General features: G+C 37.0%; 3 protein-coding genes across 13 annotated transcripts; 2 read left to right on the top strand and 1 right to left on the bottom strand.

Annotated features, from left to right (window-relative positions):
* The first annotated feature begins 1352 nt into the window (after positions 1–1352).
* LOC137029219 (hepatic and glial cell adhesion molecule-like) lies at positions 1353–3596 on the top strand. 4 transcript variants are annotated; one of them, XM_067398778.1, is made up of 5 exons: positions 1361–1450; positions 1686–1722; positions 1807–2106; positions 2376–2657; positions 2759–3596. In XM_067398778.1, exons 3-5 carry the CDS (start codon positions 1836–1838, stop codon positions 2911–2913), a joined length of 708 nt encoding a protein of 235 aa, XP_067254879.1. In that variant the 5' UTR covers positions 1361–1450; positions 1686–1722; positions 1807–1835; the 3' UTR covers positions 2914–3596. The 4 variants fall into 4 exon arrangements, with proteins under 4 accessions (XP_067254880.1, XP_067254878.1, XP_067254877.1 ...); XM_067398779.1 differs by lacking the exon at positions 1686–1722 and having other exon boundaries at positions 1353–1450; positions 2487–2657; XM_067398777.1 differs by lacking the exon at positions 1686–1722 and having other exon boundaries at positions 1353–1450; positions 2765–3596.
* A 1399-nt stretch (positions 3597–4995) lies between these two features.
* LOC137027835 (carcinoembryonic antigen-related cell adhesion molecule 1-like) lies at positions 4996–19434 on the top strand. 7 transcript variants are annotated; one of them, XM_067396396.1, is made up of 8 exons: positions 5008–5189; positions 6106–6135; positions 10202–13230; positions 13424–13747; positions 15261–15551; positions 15924–16214; positions 18860–19141; positions 19243–19434. In XM_067396396.1, the coding sequence occupies exons 3-8, from the start codon at positions 13185–13187 to the stop codon at positions 19380–19382; spliced, it is 1374 nt and encodes a 457-aa protein (XP_067252497.1). In that variant the 5' UTR covers positions 5008–5189; positions 6106–6135; positions 10202–13184; the 3' UTR covers positions 19383–19434. The 7 variants fall into 7 exon arrangements, with proteins under 7 accessions (XP_067252500.1, XP_067252499.1, XP_067252497.1 ...); XM_067396397.1 differs by lacking the exon at positions 5008–5189 and adding an exon at positions 5202–5987; XM_067396399.1 differs by lacking the exon at positions 6106–6135 and having other exon boundaries at positions 4996–5189; positions 13059–13230.
* Positions 19435–21593: 2159 nt separating this feature from the next.
* crygs1 (crystallin, gamma S1) lies at positions 21594–22379 on the bottom strand. Of its 2 annotated transcripts, none has more exons than XM_067396400.1 (3): positions 22359–22379; positions 21944–22186; positions 21594–21866 (listed from the first exon to the last, which is right to left on the bottom strand). In XM_067396400.1, exons 1-3 carry the CDS (start codon positions 22377–22379, stop codon positions 21594–21596), a joined length of 537 nt encoding a protein of 178 aa, XP_067252501.1. The 2 variants fall into 2 exon arrangements, with proteins under 2 accessions (XP_067252501.1, XP_067252502.1); XM_067396401.1 differs by having other exon boundaries at positions 22371–22379.
* Positions 22380–22480: the final 101 nt, after the last annotated feature.

Here is a 22480-nt window from a genome sequence, read left to right as displayed (position 1 = left end):
AAAAGTGTTAAAAAACTACAAAACATGGCGGATACGCGCGATCGACGCTGAGAGATTTGAGTGACTAATAATCAGTTTAACCTGATAGAAAATATATATTTAATGTTATCTGTGTTATTTTTCATCTGCAAATACCAATGTGGACTTTTATAAAGATCCGAATGGCCATTAACTTTTAAATGCATCATTCTGCATTAATATGAGGAGAGTTCTCCACATGAAAGACCCGCGACTGCAGATCAACGTGCTGCATTTCTCTCCAACACGGTAGGAAATTAACTAAATGAAATGTGGAGGATGTAAGGTGATTGACAGGCCAGTTTGCGGTGACAGGATGCGACAGAGAGAAAAGACGCGATTGTATGACGTGTTACTATGTCCCAAAGCTTGTTTACTCTTTTGCTACACACTCAAAAGTAAGTACTTTTTGTTCACAGAAAGAGTACATATTTTTAGGGCGTAGTATAAGTAGGCGAATTGGAACGCAGCATCTGTCTATGGTTGAACACAAAAGAAGACATTTTGAAGAATGCTGGTAACCAGACAGTTGCAGCAGTCATTGACTCCCATAGTATTTTTTTTCCTGCTATGGAAGTCATTGGCTACCATCAACTGTCTGGTTACCAGCCTAATTAAATTCTTACACTAGCAATAAATCCAAATATAGTCAAAGTCAAGTAACTTACTCTTTTAGACTCCTCATTGCTACTATGAGGGACAGAATGTCACTGAAATTTTGTGAACAAAGAAAGTGATTCTGACTACATCTCGCCCCATGCAGAAAATGCAACACGTGAACACAACTTTCACACTTTCTTGAAAAACTCTTTTAAATTGACTGTAATTTTCTTCTGTCTGAAAAGACAAGGAGAAAATGGCACAATGGAACCTAAAGTGCCAAAATGTAGTTGATTGTGCTACTAAAAAGTCACATAACAACAGCAAAAATTTATTGGTGAGAATAAAGGAAAACACTAAGAAAATCTAGCTCATAATTTATTCATGCAGCAATGCATGATGGGAGCCATGGATGAAGTTTGATTGGTGGCACCTAGAATGCACTGCAATTGTTACAATTATTACAATTACAATTATTCTCACCATTGTTGAGATTCATACGCTGAATCTTCATGTTTTTGTCTCTAAATGACAGAGAATCATCTACTGAAAAATCACAGGGGTGCTGTAATCAATAGTGTAAATTTAGCTCAGAGATTGTGCTCTAAATGAGTAATAATAAAAAGTCAAGATTCAAGAGCCCAACTGAAGCTGCTGATATGTTTTGCTGATAGCATGTGACTAGAGAGATTGAGGAACAGACAAAAAAGGACAGTGGTCAAAGTATGCTGGTTTATTTTGACACAAGTTCTTTCATTAGACTTCCTCCGTCATCTCACACGGTTCGAAATGTTTTGCGCGTTTATCTTCATTTATCTATGGCATTTGGTTGGTGAGTTAAACCAATTTTTATGTCTACAACTATTATTTAGCCTATTTCATCCTAAAACTAAAATTCTGTTGTTTACTCTCATGTCGTTTCCAAACCTGTTTGACTTTCTTCTGTGGAAGATTTTTGTTTGTTTACTCTTTGTGAATACACTGAAAGTCAGTGAGGTCCAGTGGGCTCTTTTAGATTTCACTCTATGGGCAGAAACATTTTTCAGAATATCTTTTGTGTTCCACAGAAGAAAGAAAGTCAAACAGGTGTGGAGCAACATAAAAGTGAGTACATGACGACAAAACATTCATTTTTGGGTGAACTGTCCCTTTAATCTGGTTATCTATGTGTGTTTTGTCTGGATACAGATGGAGTAAATATAAATACAGTGTCAGTGATGGAGGGAGATTCTGTCACTCTACACAATAGAGATGTTGATAAAAGTTATGCACAGTGGCGTTTTGGGCCTGAACAAACTATTATAATCATTCAGTTTAATGGGGGGAAATCTGATATTACATATTTTAATGTTGAGAGAATCAGAGACAGATTACAGATCGACAAACAAACTGGATCTCTGACTATCAGGAACATCCAAACCACAGATAATGGACTTTATGAACTACTCATGAAGAAAGACAGGCTGTTATTCAATGTTACTGTCTATGGTGAGTACTTTAATTTGATATACCTGTTCTCAACAAGTCATGTTTTCATTCACAGTGTTAATATGGTATAAGAATATTAATTGACAGCAGTACTGCTAAAGTTTTTTATATGCCAGAATATAGATTCAAGATCATTATAGAAGTATGCATTTCTTTCTTTGAAAGCTTGTGATGATAAAATAAGTAGCAATAATATACCCTCTATTAATTGTTTCTTAATTTATTCTTTTTTTTTTTATATATACTCTATTTTTTTTTATTTCCTTCAGCTCCTCTGCCCATACCTGTTATCACCAGTGACTCTTCAAACTGTTTATCAAATTGTTCATTGCTGTGTTCATCTGTGAATGTGAGTCATGTGACTCTCTCCTGGTACAAAGGAAACAGTTTATTGTCCAGCATCAGTGTGTCTGATCTCAGCATCAATCTCTCACTGCCTCTGGAGGTGGAAAATCAGGATGAAAACACCTACAGCTGTGTGCTGAACAATCCCATCAGAAACCAGACTCGACATCTTCTGGATATCAGTCAATTCTGTCACACATGTGCAGGTACCTACATCAGCTGTGATATTAATACATTTTTACAGAAATATCACAGACAAATGGATTTGCTTTCAGTTGAGATGTTGTTGGTGCTTGTCATCATCTAGACGCAGGTTCCTCAGACTCTGTCCAGTGTTATGGTTTCACTGAAGCTGTGATTCGATTGGTCGTCTCTGCTGTGGTGGTCGTGGCTACTGTTGCAATAGTGGTTTATGACATTACATCAAGAAGAGCTGAAAAAAAGCTGGTCATGGACAATTAAAGAGAATTTTACAAATTCAAAAAAGGAAATGAATAGCTTAATGAAAACATGGAAGTTTGAGTATACATTTTCTTTTGTTCTGTTGTAAATATTTCATAAACTAAATATTGATCTTGTTTGGAGTAAAACTGATGTTCAAATTGTGACTGATTTTCAATGAAATAGTCAAAGGTTTTACAAAATGCTCTAAATGATTCCATAGCAAATCGGTCTGAATCAGAATGATTCACAATCTGCTGGAAAAGTCATTGAAATCCATTGGTCAAAAAGATGTCAAAGTCTCAATCAGCTTTTGCACAGGGATTAGTGTTATATATATATATATATATATATATATATATATAAATATAAATAGTATTTTGCTTTAAAGGCAATAAAAATCTGAAGCATGACATTGAATACATCAGCTTCAGTTTGGATCCAGCCTCTTAAGAAGACCTCAGATGACCATCACCTGTGAAGAGACGGCGCCAGCTCCTGCGAGGACTTCAGGAGACGCAATCATCTAGATCAACATTCACATTGCACAATCTTTATATCCTAATTTATTGTTAATGTAATTCATTTTCCAGGAGCTCATTAATTCTACCTTCAGTTAAACTGCTAACAGTGATTGTAATTACCTAAAGTATATTATTTGCTAACTGCATTCTTTAAATTGTAATGTTGACATCCATTTTCTGTAAAGCTGCTTTGAAATTATATGTATCGTGAAAAGCGCTATACAAATAAATTTGAATTGAATTGAATTGAATATTAAATATTCTTCTTGGTGTAATTTGCTTGTTGTTGAGTCAGGGCTGAATGAAGTTTGAACTGAGCATCAGGAACTGAACATTGTTTGTTTGAATCCCAGTACATTGTTAAAGGTGCTAAAGAGGATCTTTTCGTCGACTGAGAATCCAAAGACTGTTAGTGAGCTTTTGAAATGAGCGCATGCGTAAGAACAACCCCCCTCCTTCACAGCTCATTTCGAGGGAATGCCTCCCAAAACTCATGCTCGAGTATTGGAACATGAGTGTTTACCACCGGCATTCGCTGTGTCGTGTTAGTGGATTCATTATGTCGGACTCACCGCAGGTAACTCATAATCTGCAGTTGTTATTCCTGTCTCCTGACAAAAACATTGCATGCGGTGCCTCCCACACAGCAAAAGGACTCCGTGGCGGATCCACCGCGGAGGTATCGCACAGAGGTGGAAAGTCCAGGGCTCAAAAAGTAAAAGTCCTGCCATATTTTTTTTTCCACCCACTGAAGCGTTGTTAAAGTTAATGCGATAATTAAGTGATTAATTGAGTGATGATTGAGCATTATTGAAGACACCTGATGATAACAAGCAGAATCACCAAAGGAAGTTACCATCACAGAGGTCAGGGTTTGCTTTCGTTTGGCGTCAAAACGACTGTGACAGTCACGCGGATTTGGCGACTTGAATGCGGATCCGCCTAGGAGTCCCCTGCTGAGTGGGCTGTAGAGTGTGGAAAGTTATGGCAGTGATTGACAAGCCAGAGGGCCAATCGTTTACGCGATGATCGTGTAAACGATTGGCTGATGTTTTTAAGGCCCTACCTCGTGCACAGATGGTGTATATTAATATTATTCCTTTCAGTGCACCTAATAAATAGTCTTTTATCAGTTAGTAAAGACAGATTCAAGTAATATTGCAAAAATGTATAAAACAAAACATCCTCTTTAGCACCTTTAAAGGATTTCCAGGGGATCATTTTATACACCCAAAATGCTATCAAATAATCTATAGGCTCTGTCAGTGTAAGTTTTACTGAAAAATAAAACAATTGGAGTCAGTCGATTCTTTTGTTTTTAATTCAAGAAAAAAAAGGAGTGAAGTGTGAATATGTAATTTAATGAGTAATGTTGAATTAATTTAGAAGCAATTTTAATGACTAATTTTGAATGTTTATCAATGAGAGAACGGTGCAGTAACAGCATCTACCAGCAGAGGTAGATAATGAAGCAGTTCTCCAGTAGAGAACTAGATAATGCTGATTTAGCCAAAGCTTCACTAAAAAAGGAAAACGCTGTCTTTATTTTTTCAACCTCTCCCCAACCGCATTTAAATGTGCACATATTGGTTAATAACTAACCAAAATGTTGTTTTGCTTGTGTAAACATGGACACGTAACTGGAAAGAGAGACATTTAGCCACAAGAGACGTGGGCCTACTGGATAAAAAGCTCTTACTGACAGCTTCCTCCAATATCTGATTGAAAAAACGTTTTGCGCATTTGTTTTCTTCTGTTTATGGCGTCTGGTTGGTAAGTTAAAAGTGTTTTTTATGGCTTTATGTTCATTATATTCGGGATTTATATGAACTGTTATCAAGGTAGTTCACGCAAAAATGAAATTCTGTCATCGTTTTCTCACCATCTTCTCAATCCAAACCTGTATGGCTTTCTTTTTTTCTGTGGAACTCAAAAGAAGATATTTGGAAAATTGAAAGGGTTGTTTTAGACCAAACTGACTTGAATTTTATCGACAAAATTCGTCAAAACATCTTTTGTGTTCTTTTCTTAAAACGACATAAGGGTGATTAGTGTGACAGGATTGTCATTTCTGAACGAACCTCTTCCCCACTGGTGTTAAGGATGTTGTAACGTTCCCAGTACGTTCCGATGTGGAGATCAGGTTCGGGGGAAGTTATTTGGCGAACCTTCACAGAACATCCAGGACATTCTCTTAACGTTTAGGGAACCATATTTTATTTGGAAATGTTATGTTCCCAGAACATTCTCAAAAATTGAAAATTAGAGCTAAATTAATTAACAAAAGCAGCTGTTCAAACAATAACTGTAAAATCAAGATAAATAAAAAAAAAATCCAAAAAAGCACTTTACAGGTGTTTCTTCAATTATTATTAAGAAAATTGTTCTTAAAAAAATATAAATCTTTTGCAGTAAGTCATTAATAGCTGATAACAGCACATGCATGAGCTAATGTATCACTGCATCAACAACTACACAGTTGGTATCTTTAAATAAAGCAACGTGCAACAGTTCATCAATGTTTGTGAATCATCACTGACTGAAGCACAGGAGCTACTCTTCAGCACAATGGTAACCTCAAAACTCAGATAACAGAAACAGAACATTAAACACTAACACATCTCTCTAGATCAGCATTTTCACTTATTTTCATTTTCTCTATTTCTTTCATACAAAACTTCGTAACGAGGTGTTGATGTTTGAAGTCACCATTATGAAGGTAAGCACTTGCATTATTTGGGCTCCTGACCCTTGACTTTTTAATATTTGTTTTTCTTCGTTTGCTATAAAAAAAAAAGATGTGAAAGCAGTAGTATTAATTCTATGTTATTATAACTGTAGCTTAAATTTTGTTTTTTAGTCATTATGAAAAAGAAAAAAATTCAGACAGGGTCATGTAGACACACACAGACATTAAGAATCAGTGTATAAATTTTGTGCAAAGTCATCCACCGATGAAGAAACGGGGAACATTCAGGACGTTCTGGCCTGGGAATGTTTAGGGGACTATTACTATAGGACCTTCTCTCTAGGTCTCTACACTACATTCACAGTAAAATCCCCAGAGTTAAATCAATTCTGCATATGGAGTACATATGGTCCCTCTCTAAATAGTGTTAAAATAACACTGAAGCAGAGTTAAAGTTACTTCAGGCACAGCCTTAGATGAAATCAACTGAAGGTAAAAGACATTAAATCTCTCAAGATCTGATTAAAAGATCCGATTAACTTATTACTAACCATATTTACTTTATTTCTGTCAGACGTCTAAAGAAGTTCTTATTGAGAATTAACAGTGGTTTAGATATTGGTGTTTTATTGGTCTCAATATATATTACCACCGTGATGGTGGTCAGGGTGTTTTAGTTGGGCTCCTGACACTTTTACGTCTATAAAATAGATTTTGTTTGAGCAATTGCAATAAAGTTTCACAAAAAACACTTTTATATTACCGAATCAAAAGACTGAAGGAGCAGATCTGCTTGAATTTCCTGCGTTAAAGCCCTTTCAGATGTAGATCACAAAGAGGGCTCTTTCTCTTTGGTTTCTTGACTGTTTCAAAAAAACAAATAAAAATTCCATTAAACAAATTTCTCTGTAAAGCTTCAATTTTTTATCACCATTGTTGAAATTCATATGCTGATTCTTGATGTCTGTGTGAATCTAAGTGATGCAGTAGTTCAAAAAATTTTATGCACTACATGGTTTTAAAATGATTCAATATATCTGTTAGCAGCAACAATTTTGTCTCATGCTGTAGTTTCACAGGGTTGGTAATGCAAAACCAAAATGTATAAATGACAAAACATATATGATCAGTTGTTTTGGATGCAATCAGGCAATTTCATAGTGACTATATCATCACATAACAACAGCTAATATCTGCTCACCGTAAAGTACTAGCCTCACTACTTTACAACAACATATGAATTGTTGCAGATAAATATCTAACATAGAAAGTCAAGGGTCAAGAGCTCAACTTAAGCAAATGCTGATCTCCCTGATGGTGGCGTTGTTTCTTTTCTTTTTCTTGACCAATAAAACTAAACCTCTGTTAATTCTCAATTCTGTAGATGTTTGAAAATAAAGTCAGTCTGGTTAGTAATAAGTGAAGCTGGTAATGCTGTTTGTGGAGTTGTTTAAACAGATCTTCAGAGATTTCATGATTTTTATCTTCAGTTGATTTGATCTAAGGCTGTGATTCAGTTGTAATTCTTGTGTTTCTCATTTCTTCAGTGATTCAGCTTGTTAACAGCAGGTGTTCATCACTAATGCTCAATCATCACTTAATTAATTGCTTAATTATCTCATTAACTTTAACTCTGCATCAGTGTTATTTTAACATTATTTAGAGAGGGACCAAATGTACTCTGAGCAGAGCAGATTTAACACATGTGTTCCCATAATGTTTGCAGGACCTTTAGGGGACCAACCTAGAATGTTATTGGTTTTAGTTCTATTTAGATCCCTCTGTCACGTTTACTGAATGTTTTCAGAACCTTTAGCAACATTACAGGAACCTTTAGGGAACCAAACTGGAATGTTTTTGCAGCACTTCTTTCACACTGGTTCTTGGTCTGCAGATCCTTAATCAGGCATAAGCACTGTGTGTTCACACTTAACACATTCAAAGATAATATACAAAGCTGACAGACAATGCGATGAACATCATTTATAGTAATCCGGGAAAGTTTTTGTAGGCTGAAGTCATCTTCTACTATGTCATTTTGAAAGCTCTGTGTAAGGAACAATTGCTTCTGGCACTGCACCGGATGTAAATAGGCTGCCTTAGGAAAAACACGGAAGTGACAGTGCACTTATACGCCCCCAAGGGCCTTTGTGATTGGTTAAAAGAAATGTCGGTTATCCAGTGGTCCACAAATATAGGAAAAATTAGAGATAGCAAGGATTTACTATTTGATTGTAATTTATTTTGTATTATTATTTTCATGAGAACTTTGCATTTCACCTATAGTTGAAATGGCTGCTCCTTAACCAACATTTTCAAATGGGTCAGGAAGATGCAGTGCAGTCCTGAATGAAACGTCCCCATCTAACTAACAGGAAACCATATGGGAATGTTCGGTTAACGTCCCAAACGTCTTCTTTGTAACGTTCTCATGTGACCATAAAATAACCAAAATGTCCCTTTAAAGTCATATTTGTACTGCAGCACTTTCATTACCAAAAGAGGATGTTTTAGGACCGTTCCTAATGTTCTCTAAGGGTTCAGTATTTTCATCACCTTTAGAGAATTTTTAGGGAATGTAGCTCAAGGTCACGAGAACATCGTCTTCTGCATAGGTTAAATTTTGCTTTTTGGTGTGTTTGGTTCTGATACAGATGGAGTGAAGATAGTAGTATCACTCTACACACTAATGCTAGTGATATACCACGACGTTATATGCAACATATAATGTGGAGGTTTGCACCTGAAGATACTCGTATAGTTAGAGACATTCGGCTTGATGAGAACACGGGTGAAATGATGTATTATGAAGATGACATGTTCAGAGACAGACTACAGATCGACAATCAGACTGGATCTTTGACCATCAGGAACATCAGAACTCCGGACTTTATTACATGTTTGGTCTATTCTTAAGAGAATCATTCAGTGTTACTGTCTATGGTGAGTAGTTGAATTTAATGTGTTCTTTCCTCTCTAGAAACCCAAACAGTTTGGGTTGAAATTCTTTGAAGTTCAAGTATTAGCATTATAAACACTGAATTAATACCAACATATGAAATTAAATTAAGGACATGCATCAGAAAAATTGGGAATGTTGGACAATAAATATAAAACACGAATACAACAGCTTGACAGTAAACTGTTTTGATGATTGACCATTACTGAAGACACCTGATGATAACAAGCAGAATCGCCAAGTTCTTTTAGGCACACACAGACATCAAGAATGAACAACAAGATGTTCATGTCTTTCTTTCTTCAGTCGAAAAGAAATTAAAGTTTTTGATGAAAACATTCCAGGATATTTCTCCATATAGTGGACTTCAATGGGGACCAAACAGTTGAAGGTCATAATTACTTTCACTGCAGCTTCAAATTGTTCTACATGATCTCAGATGAGAAATAAGGGTCTTATCTAGTGAAACCATCGCTCATTTTCTGAAAAAAATTGAAAATTATTAAATTATGCTCATCTTGAACTAGCTCTCTTCTTCTTCTCCTCTATTAGAATTCCAGCAGTGTAGACGCTGCTAAGCGTATTACTGCCCTCCACAGGCCAAAGTTTGAACTAATTTTTATATGCAATATTCTAGTTCAATAGTATATAACAATTAGTTCAAACTTTGGCCTGTGGAGGACAGTATTGCGCTTAGCTAGTGTCTACACTGCCAGAATTCAAATAGAGAAGAAGAAGAGAGCTAGCTCAAGATGAGCATTTCTGGTTAAAATGTTAAAATATAATTTTCAATTTTTTTCAGAAAGGTTTCACTAGATAAGACCCTTATTTCTCATCTGGGATCGTGTTGAACAATTTGAAGCTGCAGTGAAACAAATTTTGACCTTCAACTGTTTGGTCCCCATTGAAGTCTACAATAAGGAGAAAAATCCTGGAATGTTTTCATCAAAAACTTTAATTTCTTTTCGACTGAAGAAAGAAAGACATGGACATCTTGGATGACATGGGGGTGAGTAAATTATCAGGAAATTTTATTTAAAAGTGGACTAATCCTTTAAAGTGATTTACCTCAGAATATTTAGTAAAATTATTTAGCATATAGTAATTTGTTTCATATTATTCTCTCATGTTTTCCAGCTCGCCTTCCCATTCCTGTCATCACCAGAGATTCTTCATGTTCTTCATCATCTTCAGGATCATCATCATTGTTCAAATGTGTTCTGCTGTGCTCAGTGTTCAAAGTGAGTCATGTGACTCTCTCCTGGTACAAAGGTAACAGTTTATTGTCCAGCATCAGTGTGTCTGATCTCATCAGCAACGTCTCTCTACACCTGGAGGTGGAATATCAGGATAAAAACACCTATAGTTGTGTGCTGAACAATCCCATCAGCAACCAGACTCGACATCTCAATGTCAGTGAACCCTGTCACACAAGACCAGGTACATCATAGAGGATGTTTGTTTTCCAGTTAAGATGCTGTTGGTGAGTTTGCCATAATGTAAGTGTAGGTTCTTGATTGGTCATCTCTGCTGTAGTGGGTGTGGCTACTGTTTCCATAGTGATTTATAATATAAGGACCAGGCCAGTTGCATAAACTTAGTCACTTTATTAAGACTGTGTCTTAAGAACTAGTTTGACCAAATTGCAGTTAACCAAGGGGTAATCAATGTTATTTTTCCAATTCAAATTACACCAATCTACCTTTTTATGTAACAGACTTTAAAAAAATTAGGACCACTCTTCATGAAAAACATTAGTGTCTTAACTTTTAAGACTAGTCTAAGTGGTTTATGCAACCGGCCCCAGAAGAGCTGAACACAAGCAAAAACACACAAGAATATGGATTTCAATCAATTTTTCATTCTTTTCTTTATGTTCTTCCTAAAATCTAAACAAAATGCACTAGACATTTCAGTGTGAAAATGCTTATCCTATGTGAAACTTCTTTATTCCACCAGACTAATGTGATTAAGTTCTGCTTTCATAGTATTTTTTCCAATTAAAATGGAATGGTTTCAGTTCTCTGTGATACTATATGAACGCCCTGTTTCAGACAATTGAACAACATGAAATGTATTACAGGGTTAGTTCACCCAAAAAATGAAATTTCTGTCATTAATTACTCACCCTCATGTCGTCCCAAACCCGCAAGACCTTCCTTCATCTTTGGAACACAAGTTAAGATGTTTTTGATTAAATCAAAAATGAAATTTTTTTTATCTCGAAATTACCACATTCAAGGTCCAGAGAAGTAGTAAAGACATTGTTAAAATGGTCCACATGATTACAGTGGTTCAACCTTAATGTTGTGAAGTGACGAGAATACTTTCTGTGTGCTCGGCTTTTAAACAAACTACAGTTGGTCCAAAATGCGGCAGCTAGAGTTCTTACTAGAACCAGAAAGTATGACCATATTAGCCCAGTTCTGTCAACATTACATTGGCTCCCTATTAAACATCGTATAGATTTTAAAATCTTGCTACTTACTTATAAAGCTCTAAATGGTTTAGCTCCCCAGTACCTAAGTGAGCTCTTAATGCATTATAGTCCTTCACGTTTATTGCGATCTCAGAATTCAGGCCAGTTGATAATACCCAGAATATCAAAATCAACTGAAGGCGGCAGATCCTTTTCCTATTTAGCACCTAAACTCTGGAACAATCTTCCTAGCATTGTTCGGGAAGCAGACACACTCTGTCAGTGTAAATCTAGACTAAAAACACATCTCTTTGCTCTTGCATACACATAACACATTATCAATACATTAACATTTTTTCAAATCCGTTAAAGGATTGTTACGCTGCAATAATTAGGTCGGCCGGAACCGAGAACATTTCCTATAACACTAGATATACCTGTACATCAGAACAAGAATGGCATCTACGCTAATATCTGTCTCTCTGCTTATCCTGAGGTTTGCCGGGTGCTGGATCCAGGCCGTATCCAGATCAGATGGAGAACCTGTATCTGGACCTGACTACAACGTAGCCCAGGAGACAATGGGCCTACAGACCCAGTTCTGGCTGCATCTATAATTCAGATTTTTAATCCCCGTATCCGCTTACATATATTTATATATAATCTATTTTTAATCTCTATAATTAAAATGTATAATTCAGATTTTGATCTCCTTATCCATTTACATATATTATATATATCTTCCAAGGGGTTTTTTCCCTCCTAGGACTTTTTTCCCAGTGCTAGCACGCCGGGTTTTTCTCCTAGGGGGTTTTTTCCACCCCTGGGAGTCAGCCGACATTGGCTTAATGTAGCACCATCTTGTATATGTTACATATTACCACGCTTGTTTGTACAGCTTATTTTTAACCACTTCCCTTTTTCTGTGCATCTAATATGTAAAGCTGCTTTGAACAATTACCAATTGTAAAAGCGCTATATAAATAAATGTGACTTGACTTGACTTGCAAAAACAAAACAAAAATGACTTTATTCAACAATTTTTCAACAAAAAATCTCTCAGATTTCAGCAAAAATATCTTAATTTGTGTTCCAATGATGAATGAAGGTCTTGTGGGTGTGGAATGAGGGTGAGTAATTAATGACAGAAATTTTACCCGTTACATTTAAATGTATTATAATGTTTATGTGAATGGCATTAATCTGAAAATAAACCAATCAGTGAATCATAGCAACTTAAGGGTGAATAAATGAACACAATTTCATGTTTGGCTCAAATATTTCTTTACAGTTGATAGTTTATTACTCTTTAATTCTCGCTGCACAAAATATTTTATTAAAATTCAATTAATGCTTATTCTAAACTTAAAAATCATGAGAGAACAGTCTCTGGGTGGGTCTTCTGGGAATGATGAAAGAGGAAATGATTGTCAGAGATCTACAAACATTACATTTGTGTGAAATGAGAAGTCTTGAAAATAGTGTTATAGACCATGTTTCCTACATGACTCCCATATGCAATAAACTATTCAGGGCCCAGAAATACTAGAGACGCCCATGTCTTCCTGTATTCAGAAATAAAAGCAGTGGTGCTCAGTTCTGCATCTGCACATCTATACTCCTCACCTGCATTATTATATCAAGAATCAATCACTTTCACAAAAAACTTCAAAAGCATTGGTCATCCCACTGCTGAAGAATATGGCTTACACGTGTGCTTTTGGCTTACACATTTGGCTGTTAGTGGGTAAGTTTTTATGGCTTTTAATTCTTGTTTTATTTTTTATAATTAGATTTAATCTTTTTTTTAACTATCTGACTTTTGGAGTCTATAAAGGAATAAACCTATGAAATCATGAAAAATATTAACACGTAATATAGAGCAACATTTGTTGTGCTCAACATTTAACAACTGGAATCATTTCTTGTCTGTTCTCCAGGTGTGTTTGGTCCTCAAACAGGTGGAACGGAGACAGTATCAGTGATCGAGGGAGATTCAGTCACTCTACACACTGGATTTACTGAAATACTGACGGATGATCACGTGCTGTGGATTTGGCTCAACAGTTCAGTGTGTATAGCTGAAATTATTAAGCAGACCATTTCTTTTCCTGATGTCATTTTTAGAGACAGACTCCAGTTGGACTTCAAAACAGGATCGCTCACCATCACAAACATCACAACTACACAGAATGGATTGTATGAACTACTCATCGTCCGTGCCGGCACAGTTTCAAACAAGATTTTTAATGTGAACGTCTATGGTGAGCAGTTGTTTTTTGCCCTGTCCTCGCTAGATTAAATCATTTAAAGATTAAATTACATTTTTTTACAAAATACCCAGCTAACAGAACGCTCTCTAAATATTCAGTGTTGGTTCTGGAAACGCAAAAAACGTTCACTTTTCTTGACGTTAGAGGAATGTTTTTATAAGGTATAATGTTCCTCAAACGTTCTTTCAACTTAATTTTGATCTAAAATTCAACATTCTAAGAACATGAAAATGTCCTTAATGTTAGTAGAATGTTATTTAAAGGTTAGTATGATGTTCCTGAAACATTCTTTCAATCATTCAAACACCTGCTGTCAACAAACACTGAAAAAAAAGAGAAATAAGAACACAAACTACAGCTTTACAATACTCAGGGGTCAAGAGCTCAACTAAAGCAACCACCAATTTCCAAGATGGTGACCTCAAACGAAACATCTAAACCTGTTAATTCTCAATAAGAATTTTTGTAGACGTGTGACAGAAATAAAGTCAGTCTGGTTAGTAATAAGTGAAGCTGGTAATGCTGTTTGTGGAGTTGTTTAATCAGATCTTCAGAGATTTAATGTCTTTGATCTTCAGTTCATCTAAGGCTGTGGCTGAAGAAAGTTGTAGTTTGTGTTCTTATTTCTCTTTCTTTCAGTGTTTGTTGACAGCAGGTGTTTAATGATTGAAAGAATGTTTCAGGAACATCATACTAACCTTTAAATAACATTCTACTAACATTAAGGAAACTGGACATTTTATGTTCTTGGAATGTTACAAATCAACATTCCTACAATGTTGAATTTTAAATCAAAATTAAGTTGAAAGAACGTTTGAGGAAAATCATACCTTATAAACTTTCCTGGATGTTTTTTACGTTCCCAGAACCAACACTGAATATTTAGAGAACGTTCTTATAACAAAATTCTGTTAGCTGGGTAAGAAATGACTTTCTTTTGAGCTATGTTTTGACAAAAACTCAAACTTAAGACTGTCATCTGTCAAAAAAAAATAACATACACTGATTATACAAATGTCCTCTGGTCGAAAATAATGAGATAAACACAGTCTGTTATATTGACAGATAAAAGCAAATCTGCATATAATTTTGTCTAAACAAATCATATTTATTTGATAGCCTGTAGGCCGTAATGAAGTAAGTATGTTTCAGTTTTTTTATGGGAAAGAAATAAATTACAGTGTTGATTGAAGCGGGAAAAAGTCTGTTATAATCCACAAAACAAAAATATCACAGTAAAAGTCATTCACTTTGTTAAGTGAGGAAGTTTCCATTAAAGTTTCTAGCTAAATGACCCGCAAGATGGCGGCATTTGCGGTTTTATGAAATGAGAGAACGGGTCCGTGGAAGAAACATTAAAGTATGCTGGTTGAATTAACGGTCAAACAACAGCAAGTATTTAATCATTTATTACTACTATTTTGTTTTTATAATATCAAGTTTTAATATTATTTCTTGCACAGTTTTTTCATACTGCAATGTTTTTTTATTATTATTATTATAGGAAAGGAGTTGTCATATTTGGTGGCTCCTGTCATTACCAGTGAACGTCCTTCATCATCAAGCTCAGAATGTGTCCTGATGTGTTCAGCTGTGAATGTGAGTCATGTGACTCTCTCCTGGTACAAAGGAAACAGTTTATTGTCCAGCATCAGCGTGTCTGATCTCAACAACAGCATCTCTCTACCTCTGGAGATTGAATGTCTGGATGATTCCTACAGCTGTGTGCTGAGCAATCCCATCAGAAACCAAACTAAACTTCTTAACAACACTGAACTCTGTCAACCGTGTCCAGGTACGTCAGCTTTTCTGCTATAAAGTAAAGGCCTATTGATCTTGTAGTAGAGTAAAACCTGCTTGTAAGCCACTGATGTTCAAACTGTGACTAAGCTGTTCTATTGACTCGGTTCTTTTCAAAGAATCAGTCAAACGATTCACAAAGTTTCAAAATGATTCCTCAAATTGGCCTGCATCAAAATTATCTTTATCCAGGAACCACAAACTACTGGAAAGGTCACAGAAAAGTCCTGGAAATCAGCACCCAGAAGCCGATGATATAGTCTTAATCAACTTTTGCACTGAAATTTGTGTGATTTCTTTTTTCCTGTTTTAATATTATTTCTCACACATTTTTTTTTCATACTGGAACATGTTTTTTTAATTATAGGAAGGGATTTGTCAGATTTAGTGGCTCCTGTCATTACCAGTGAACGTCCTTCATCATCAAGCTCAGCATGTGTCCTGATGTGTTCAGCGGTGAATGTGAGTCATGTGACTCTCTCCTGGTACAAAGGAAACAGTTTATTGTCCAGCATCAGCGTGTCTGATCTCAACAACGGCATCTCTCTACCTCTGGAGATTGAATGTCTGGATGATTCCTACAGCTGTGTGCTGAGCAATCCCATCAGAAACCAAACTAAACTTCTTAACAACACTGAACTCTGTCAACCGTGTCCAGGTACGTTAGCGGTGAGCAGTAGCTACACTAGTATATTTCATTTCGAGCACTGAATCAGACATCATCTGTCCTCAGACCATGTCCACTGTTGTGGTTTTCACTGAAGCTGATTGTGGTGGTTGTGGCTACCAGAGGTGGGGGACTCGAGTCACATGACTTGTCTCGAGTCGCAATTTTAAGACTTGAGACTTGCTTGACTAAATGGAAAAAAAAAACCCGACGACTTTGACTTGAGATCCAATGACTCCAGACTTGACTTGACTTGAACTGTATGACCTGAGAAAGACTTTATAACAACTAAAGTAATTAAATTACTATTATATAAATATTAATTGCATCAACTGATAAACAGAATGTAAGCTAAGGAATCACCAACACCAGTGATAAGAGTCTGTGCGATTGCTTGACGCTGCACAAGCACAGGCAAATCATACAGCGCGGTGAGCGCGCCAAATACAGAGGGTAGAAAAAATCTCTCAAGATCGTTTCTTTAGGATATAAACACTTAGAAACTGACCATATTCATAAAAGAAGATTTGCTGTATGCATAACAACTAGAAAGAGATATCAGACACAACCATTAAAACCTTGAACTTCATTCTTAATCTGATCTTTTTATTTCATTTGACTAAATGAACTAGGTCAAAACAGCATGCTTCTTTATTACAAGATTATACATTTTTGCTAGCTAGGCTGTCAATAGATTAAAATAATAATGATGGTTTTGTTATTAACGTGATGTAAATTTGCTGACATTGCATCGTTTCTTTTAAAGTGCTTTAATGCCAAATATGTCACTCTTTCTAATGATGAAAAACAACATACAGAACTGATACCAGTGTTTTAAAATGCCACCAGAATTAATAAAATGCCCCTAATATTCAAGATATGGTGGCAAAATGGCCCTAGTATGAGTTATTTTTTATATAACATATGATATTAAACAATATTTTCAGAATATTAGCATGATTGCAAATGTGATATTGATTTACAACAGTTCAACAGTAAACAAAGAGTTAATATTGTGATAAGTGACATTTTAGATATAATATTCTCTGTTTTTGCTCTATTTCTCCAATGACAGTTCCAAACAAGCCACAGTGTACGCAATTTGTGGCAGCAGTAGTTTCGTCACTGTGGTGTTTCGTCACTAAACGAATCCAGGTGTTTGAATGAATCGATTCCGTGATTCAGTGGCCGTTATTTGCTTTATTCCAGAATGAATCTGCCATTTTGAATGAATGACTCACTCATTAAGATTTGCCATCACCTACTGGCAGTTAGGTCAGTCACCCCTAATTTTGGAATGGTGCAATTGACAGTGAATTGACACAGTAGGTCCTACCTACTGGCCCGAAGGGGCGAGTATAGGGGAGGACACGGATGGGAGGACACATCTTGCAAATGTGTTAGGTGTCGCCCAGCCTGTAGCTATAAAAATGTCTGTTAGTGAGGCACCATGTGCCAGCGCCCAGGAGGAAGAAACACTCTTAGTTGAGTGTGCTTTCACTCCTAGGGGGCATGGCAGGTCTTGAACCTGATAAGCCAAGACAATAACAACCACTATCCAGTGGGACAACCTCTGCTTGGTGACAGCCTTTCCCTTCAGCTTGCCTACGTAATGAACAAAGAGCTGGTCTGAGGTCCTAAAACACTGAGTTCTGTCTACATAAGTGCAGAAAACACGTACTGGACAGAGCAGCGCCAGGGCTGGGTCTGCCTCCTCCAATGGCAGCACTTGCAAGTTCACCACCTGATCTCTAAAAGGAGTGGTGGGAACTTTAGGCATGTATTCAGGTCGGGGTCTCAAGATAAACTTCAGCTCGACTGAGAGCAAAGGCTCGAAGGGAGCTCCCTGCAGTGCAGAGAGAACCACTGCGAAGTCCTAAGAGGGTACCTGCTGAGGGCGAGGTGGATTGAGCCTCCTAGCCCCTCTCAGGAACCCGATGATCAGGTCTTGCTTCCCGACAGACTTACCATCATGGTGGGTCACAATGGCAGCCACATAGACCTTCAGGGTGGAAGGAGACTGCCTTCGTTCCAACCCATCTTGAATGAAGGAGAGCACGGGCGCGATCAGGCATTTCCAGGGGTCTTCTTGACTATAAGAACACCAAGTGGTGAAGAGGTTCCACTTCAAGGTGTAGGCCTGTCTAAGTCGACGAGGCTCTAGCCAAAGTGATGGATGGTACCTAAACCTTCCAGGTGCCAGTGGATGCCCCCTCTCTGAGAAAGAAGGTCCTTCCTCAGAAGAATTGGCCAGGGAGAGGCAGTTGCGTGGAGTACAAGTTCAGAGAATCAGGTCAGGCTGGGCCAATAAGTCGAAACAATGAGGACATGCTCCTCATCTTGCAAAATGTCTGTGCGAGAAGGCTCATTGGGGGAAATGCATACTTGCGTAGGCCATGCGGCCAGCTGTGTGCCGGAGCATCCATTTCTTCTGTGGAACTCATAAAATTATTATTTTTTTACTCTTTGTGAATACACTGATTCTGATACAGACTGATATACTGATATACTTTCATACAGATTCTGTCACTCTACACAATGATGGTCAAACACAGATATATACGTTATGTACAGTAGAGGTTTGGACTGTTTTTAAATTTAATTTATTCTTTTTTTATTTTTTATATTTCCTTCAGCTCCTCTGCCCATACCCGTTATCACCAGTGTCTCTTCAAACTGTTTATCAAATTGTTTATTGCTGTGTTCAGCGGTGAATGTGAGTCATGTGACTCTCTCCTGGTACAAAGGAAACAGTTTATTGTCCAGCATCAGTGTGTCTGATCTCAGCATCAATCTCTCACTGCCTCTGGAGGTGGAAAATCAGGATGAAAACACCTACAGCTGTGTGATCAACAATCCTATCAGAAACCAGACTCGACATCTTCTGGACATCAGTCAATTCTGTCACACATGTGCAGGTACCTACATCAGCTGTGATATTAATACATTTTTATAGAAATATCACAGACAAATGGATTTGCTTTCAGTTGAGATGTTGTTGGTGCTTGTCATCATCTAGGCGCAGGTTCCTCAGACTCTGTCCAGTGTTGTGGTTTCACTGAAGCTGTGATTCGATTGGTCGTCTCTGCTGTGGTGGTCATGGCTACTGTTGCAATAGTGGTTTATGACATTACATCAAGAAGAGAAGAGAAGCAGTGAAAACAGATTTCAACAGCCAAGCTCGACTTTTGCAATGTATATGCTAATTAAACAATAGCACACAAGCAAAACTGCTGCTGTGGTTTATTTGGTTGGTGTTTTTCCCCTGTTTTTGCCATAGAGACTGATTGACATTACCAATATTTTTATAATAATAATACAAATAATAAATAGCCTATTTATGAACATTTGAAAATAAAAGTTAACCAATATTAATATTAACAAATCAGTAACCGACTAAGTTTTGGTTAAAACAGTCAAGCCAAATATGATCTACTGTTTCTTGCGGTGTCCGTGTAATTTTGCATTTAATATAAAGATGCATAAGAGTAAAGAAATCTGAATACTGCTAATTGGAAACTGTAGCCAACACAAAAAAAAAAGTTTGAGAAATGAGAAAATACAGTATAAGCAACAAAAACGTGTCAAACCTTTGAGTTTCTTCAGTTCAGATGTGAATGAAAAGCAAGTGAAACTGCCCCAGTAAATTTTTACTGAATAAGTCATTTTATTCAGTAAAATAGTTACCAACCTGAGAATAATTTTCCTTGATATTATTTCACCAATCATGTTGTATGTTTTCCATCAGCTGCTTAGAATCAGAACTAACCAAACTGCCGAATGAATTACTCTTTTGATCTATTTGGTGAAACGGGTTTGCAAAGTCCTGAAATTATTCTCAGCAATACCACCAATTTGATAAATTTGGACAGCTTACTCGTGCATTGAATCATTTGCAGAGGTTTATTGCACCGTAATACATTATTTTAAAGATGCATACTTTATAAAGAGCGCTAGAGCTGGAACTGTGCCCCAGTTCTGATGAATCTAGAAACGCTCCTGGCCAAAACAGTGATGATTCAACTGCTTATGAACATGGTTTACATGGTTGTTTTTCTTTTTATACTTGAGGATGTTTGATGGTAAGTTAACTAAGTATCTTTAAGGCTATTAGTTTTTGCGTTTTTATTGAAAAAACAAATTATGTGTTTTGGTAAACACTGTTAAAAAGCCCAAAAACTCTCACACACACACACACACACAAAAGAGTCAATACCCAACTAAGTGAAACACTGATCACCAAAATGGTGACCAAACATTTTCAATAAAACATCAACATCTAAACCTCTGTTAATTCTCAAAAAGAGCTTATGCTGAGATCTTGAGAGATTTATTGTCTTCTTTTATTTTCAGTTGATTTCAGGCTGTGTGATTTTAAGTCAGTTGTAGTTGTGTTTCAGAGTGCAAGCATGATGTTGAAACAACATCACATTGTGCCATTACCATTGATTTTTTTTGTGGAAATTTCAACATTTTTCAACATTAATTGTGGGTGCAAAAGTGATATTGATTCAATGCGGTTAACGTTGACACATTAAAATTGATTTAACATTATTTCGATCATTGCTTGCTATCTGGGCCAGAGATATAAGTAAAAAGCAAATATACATCACAGCATTAGACATTTCATTTAGCAGTCACATTATCCCTGTAAAAGTAAGCAAAATCCTTTTTCACTATCATACAACACTGAAGTAGTAGACTGAGCAACAAGGAGAGGCATTTGCACAGTTGACTATGTTTGAAACAATTTGCAGGAAATTACACTACCAATTTGATATCATCAAATAGTAAATTAGTACATTTTTTGACATCATACTTGGACTGATTTATATACATAATGTGCTAAATTAACTTTAAGTTGATTTTGGAGTTCAAAATTGCATCAGTGTCTTTCATGTATAACTTAAGACGTTATTTGGAAAGGCCTTATAAACTCCACCTGACCACTAGGGGGCACAAGTTATGCAAAAGCTACGCTATTTGGCCAAAGTAAACGTATTTATATTGTTGCAGACATTTCCATTAAGTTTTTTTCCATGAAAAGTTTGCACTAAGATGATAAAAAGTGATATAATAAGGACAGGGTTTAGCAACCTGCATGCCAATGGGTTAACCATTGATTAATATTATTATAGTCATTTATTATCGCACCTGGTATGCCAAATACCTTTTGCAGTAATCAGTCGGTTTTATTCAGGGAAGTATGTAGTTTCCAAAGTCATTCACACATCCACAAAAAGAGACAAAACCCTCAACAGTTTCATTTGCAACCACGCGTTTGTTTATTTATTCAGCACAGGTGTGTCGTGCTGTTGTGGTTGGGCAGGTAAAGGAGGACTGGAGATGGATGGATTTACAGTTCAGACGTCACTCTGTCAGGCGTTTGAAGGACTGAACCGTGGGGCAGACGGCGCCCCAGTCAATGGGTTTACGATATTCCCCCTTCTCCAGTAGGTACTGGCGCCCCCTGTAGTTTGGATGTTCGTAGAAGATCCAGATCCCATCCAGCACCTTACAGGAGTGGACCTCGCGTGTACGGAAGCGCTCCACCACGGATGGACAGTCATCGGTAGTCTCGAACACCTGGCCGGTGAAATCTCCCTTGTCATAGAGTTGGATCTTGTACTCAGAACCGCTTACCTGGAGAGGAAGGGACACCTATTGAACATCAAATACACACACTACACAATGTTTTGCAATGCATGTGTGCGACTTACAAAGTGGATCATCTTGCAGGAGCAGAGGCGGTCATTCAGACCCATCCAGCGTTGGTAATCTGGGTACTCGCCCCGGGTCAGAACATACTGGTAGCCCATGAAGTTGGGCCTCTCGTAGACCACCCAAGCCCCGCTCTCCACGCGAATGGAGTTACACCGGTTCAGGTAGGAATGGAAGTCCGAACAGTCGCTGTCGCACTCATACCGACGGCCCTGGAAGTTCTTGTCCTCGTAGAAAATGATCTGTACGAAGGAGACATTCGAATTTTATTTCATCCTTGGATACTGTTTTAACAAACTACCTCTGGTTACATCACAGGTCCATATATTATTCAAAATATATATAAAATATGATATAAATGAAATAAAAACTTACAATAAATGATCAATAATCAGTTCAGAGTGTCCTGATCACCTTCGTACTCACCCGGCCCATTCTGCAGAGGTTCAGCTGGTGGTGGCGCCTGTGGAGGGGGTAGAGGTGTGGAGCTGTGCTGGTTCAGGCCCATCCCACTCCAGCTCTTTTATACCCAGACA

Source organism: Chanodichthys erythropterus, chromosome 10 (genome assembly GCF_024489055.1).
Source record: "Chanodichthys erythropterus isolate Z2021 chromosome 10, ASM2448905v1, whole genome shotgun sequence".
Classification (NCBI taxonomy): Eukaryota; Metazoa; Chordata; class Actinopteri; order Cypriniformes; family Xenocyprididae; genus Chanodichthys; species Chanodichthys erythropterus.
The sequence above is the reverse complement of the archived record's forward strand: the minus strand, read 5'-3'. Positions and strand labels throughout refer to the sequence as shown.

Coding starts and splice junctions, on each gene's coding strand:
- LOC137029219 (XM_067398776.1), top strand. CDS start 1,408: ATGTTTTGCGCGTTTATCTTCATTTATCTATGGCATTTGGTTG. Junction 1,451..1,806: donor TTATCTATGGCATTTGGTTG/GTGAGTTAAACC, acceptor GTCTGGATACAG/ATGGAGTAAATATAAATACA. Junction 2,658..2,758: donor ATTCTGTCACACATGTGCAG/GTACCTACATCA, acceptor GTCATCATCTAG/ACGCAGGTTCCTCAGACTCT.
- LOC137027835 (XM_067396399.1), top strand. CDS start 13,185: ATGGCTTACACGTGTGCTTTTGGCTTACACATTTGGCTGTTAGTGG. Junction 15,552..15,923: donor ACTCTGTCAACCGTGTCCAG/GTACGTCAGCTT, acceptor TTTTAATTATAG/GAAGGGATTTGTCAGATTTA. Junction 16,215..18,859: donor ACTCTGTCAACCGTGTCCAG/GTACGTTAGCGG, acceptor TATTTCCTTCAG/CTCCTCTGCCCATACCCGTT.
- crygs1 (XM_067396400.1), bottom strand. CDS start 22,379: ATGGGCCGGGTGAGTACGAAG. Junction 22,187..22,358: donor TGGGCCGGGTGAGTACGAAG/GTGATCAGGACA, acceptor TCCTTCGTACAG/ATCATTTTCTACGAGGACAA. Junction 21,867..21,943: donor CCTGCAAGATGATCCACTTT/GTAAGTCGCACA, acceptor CTTCCTCTCCAG/GTAAGCGGTTCTGAGTACAA.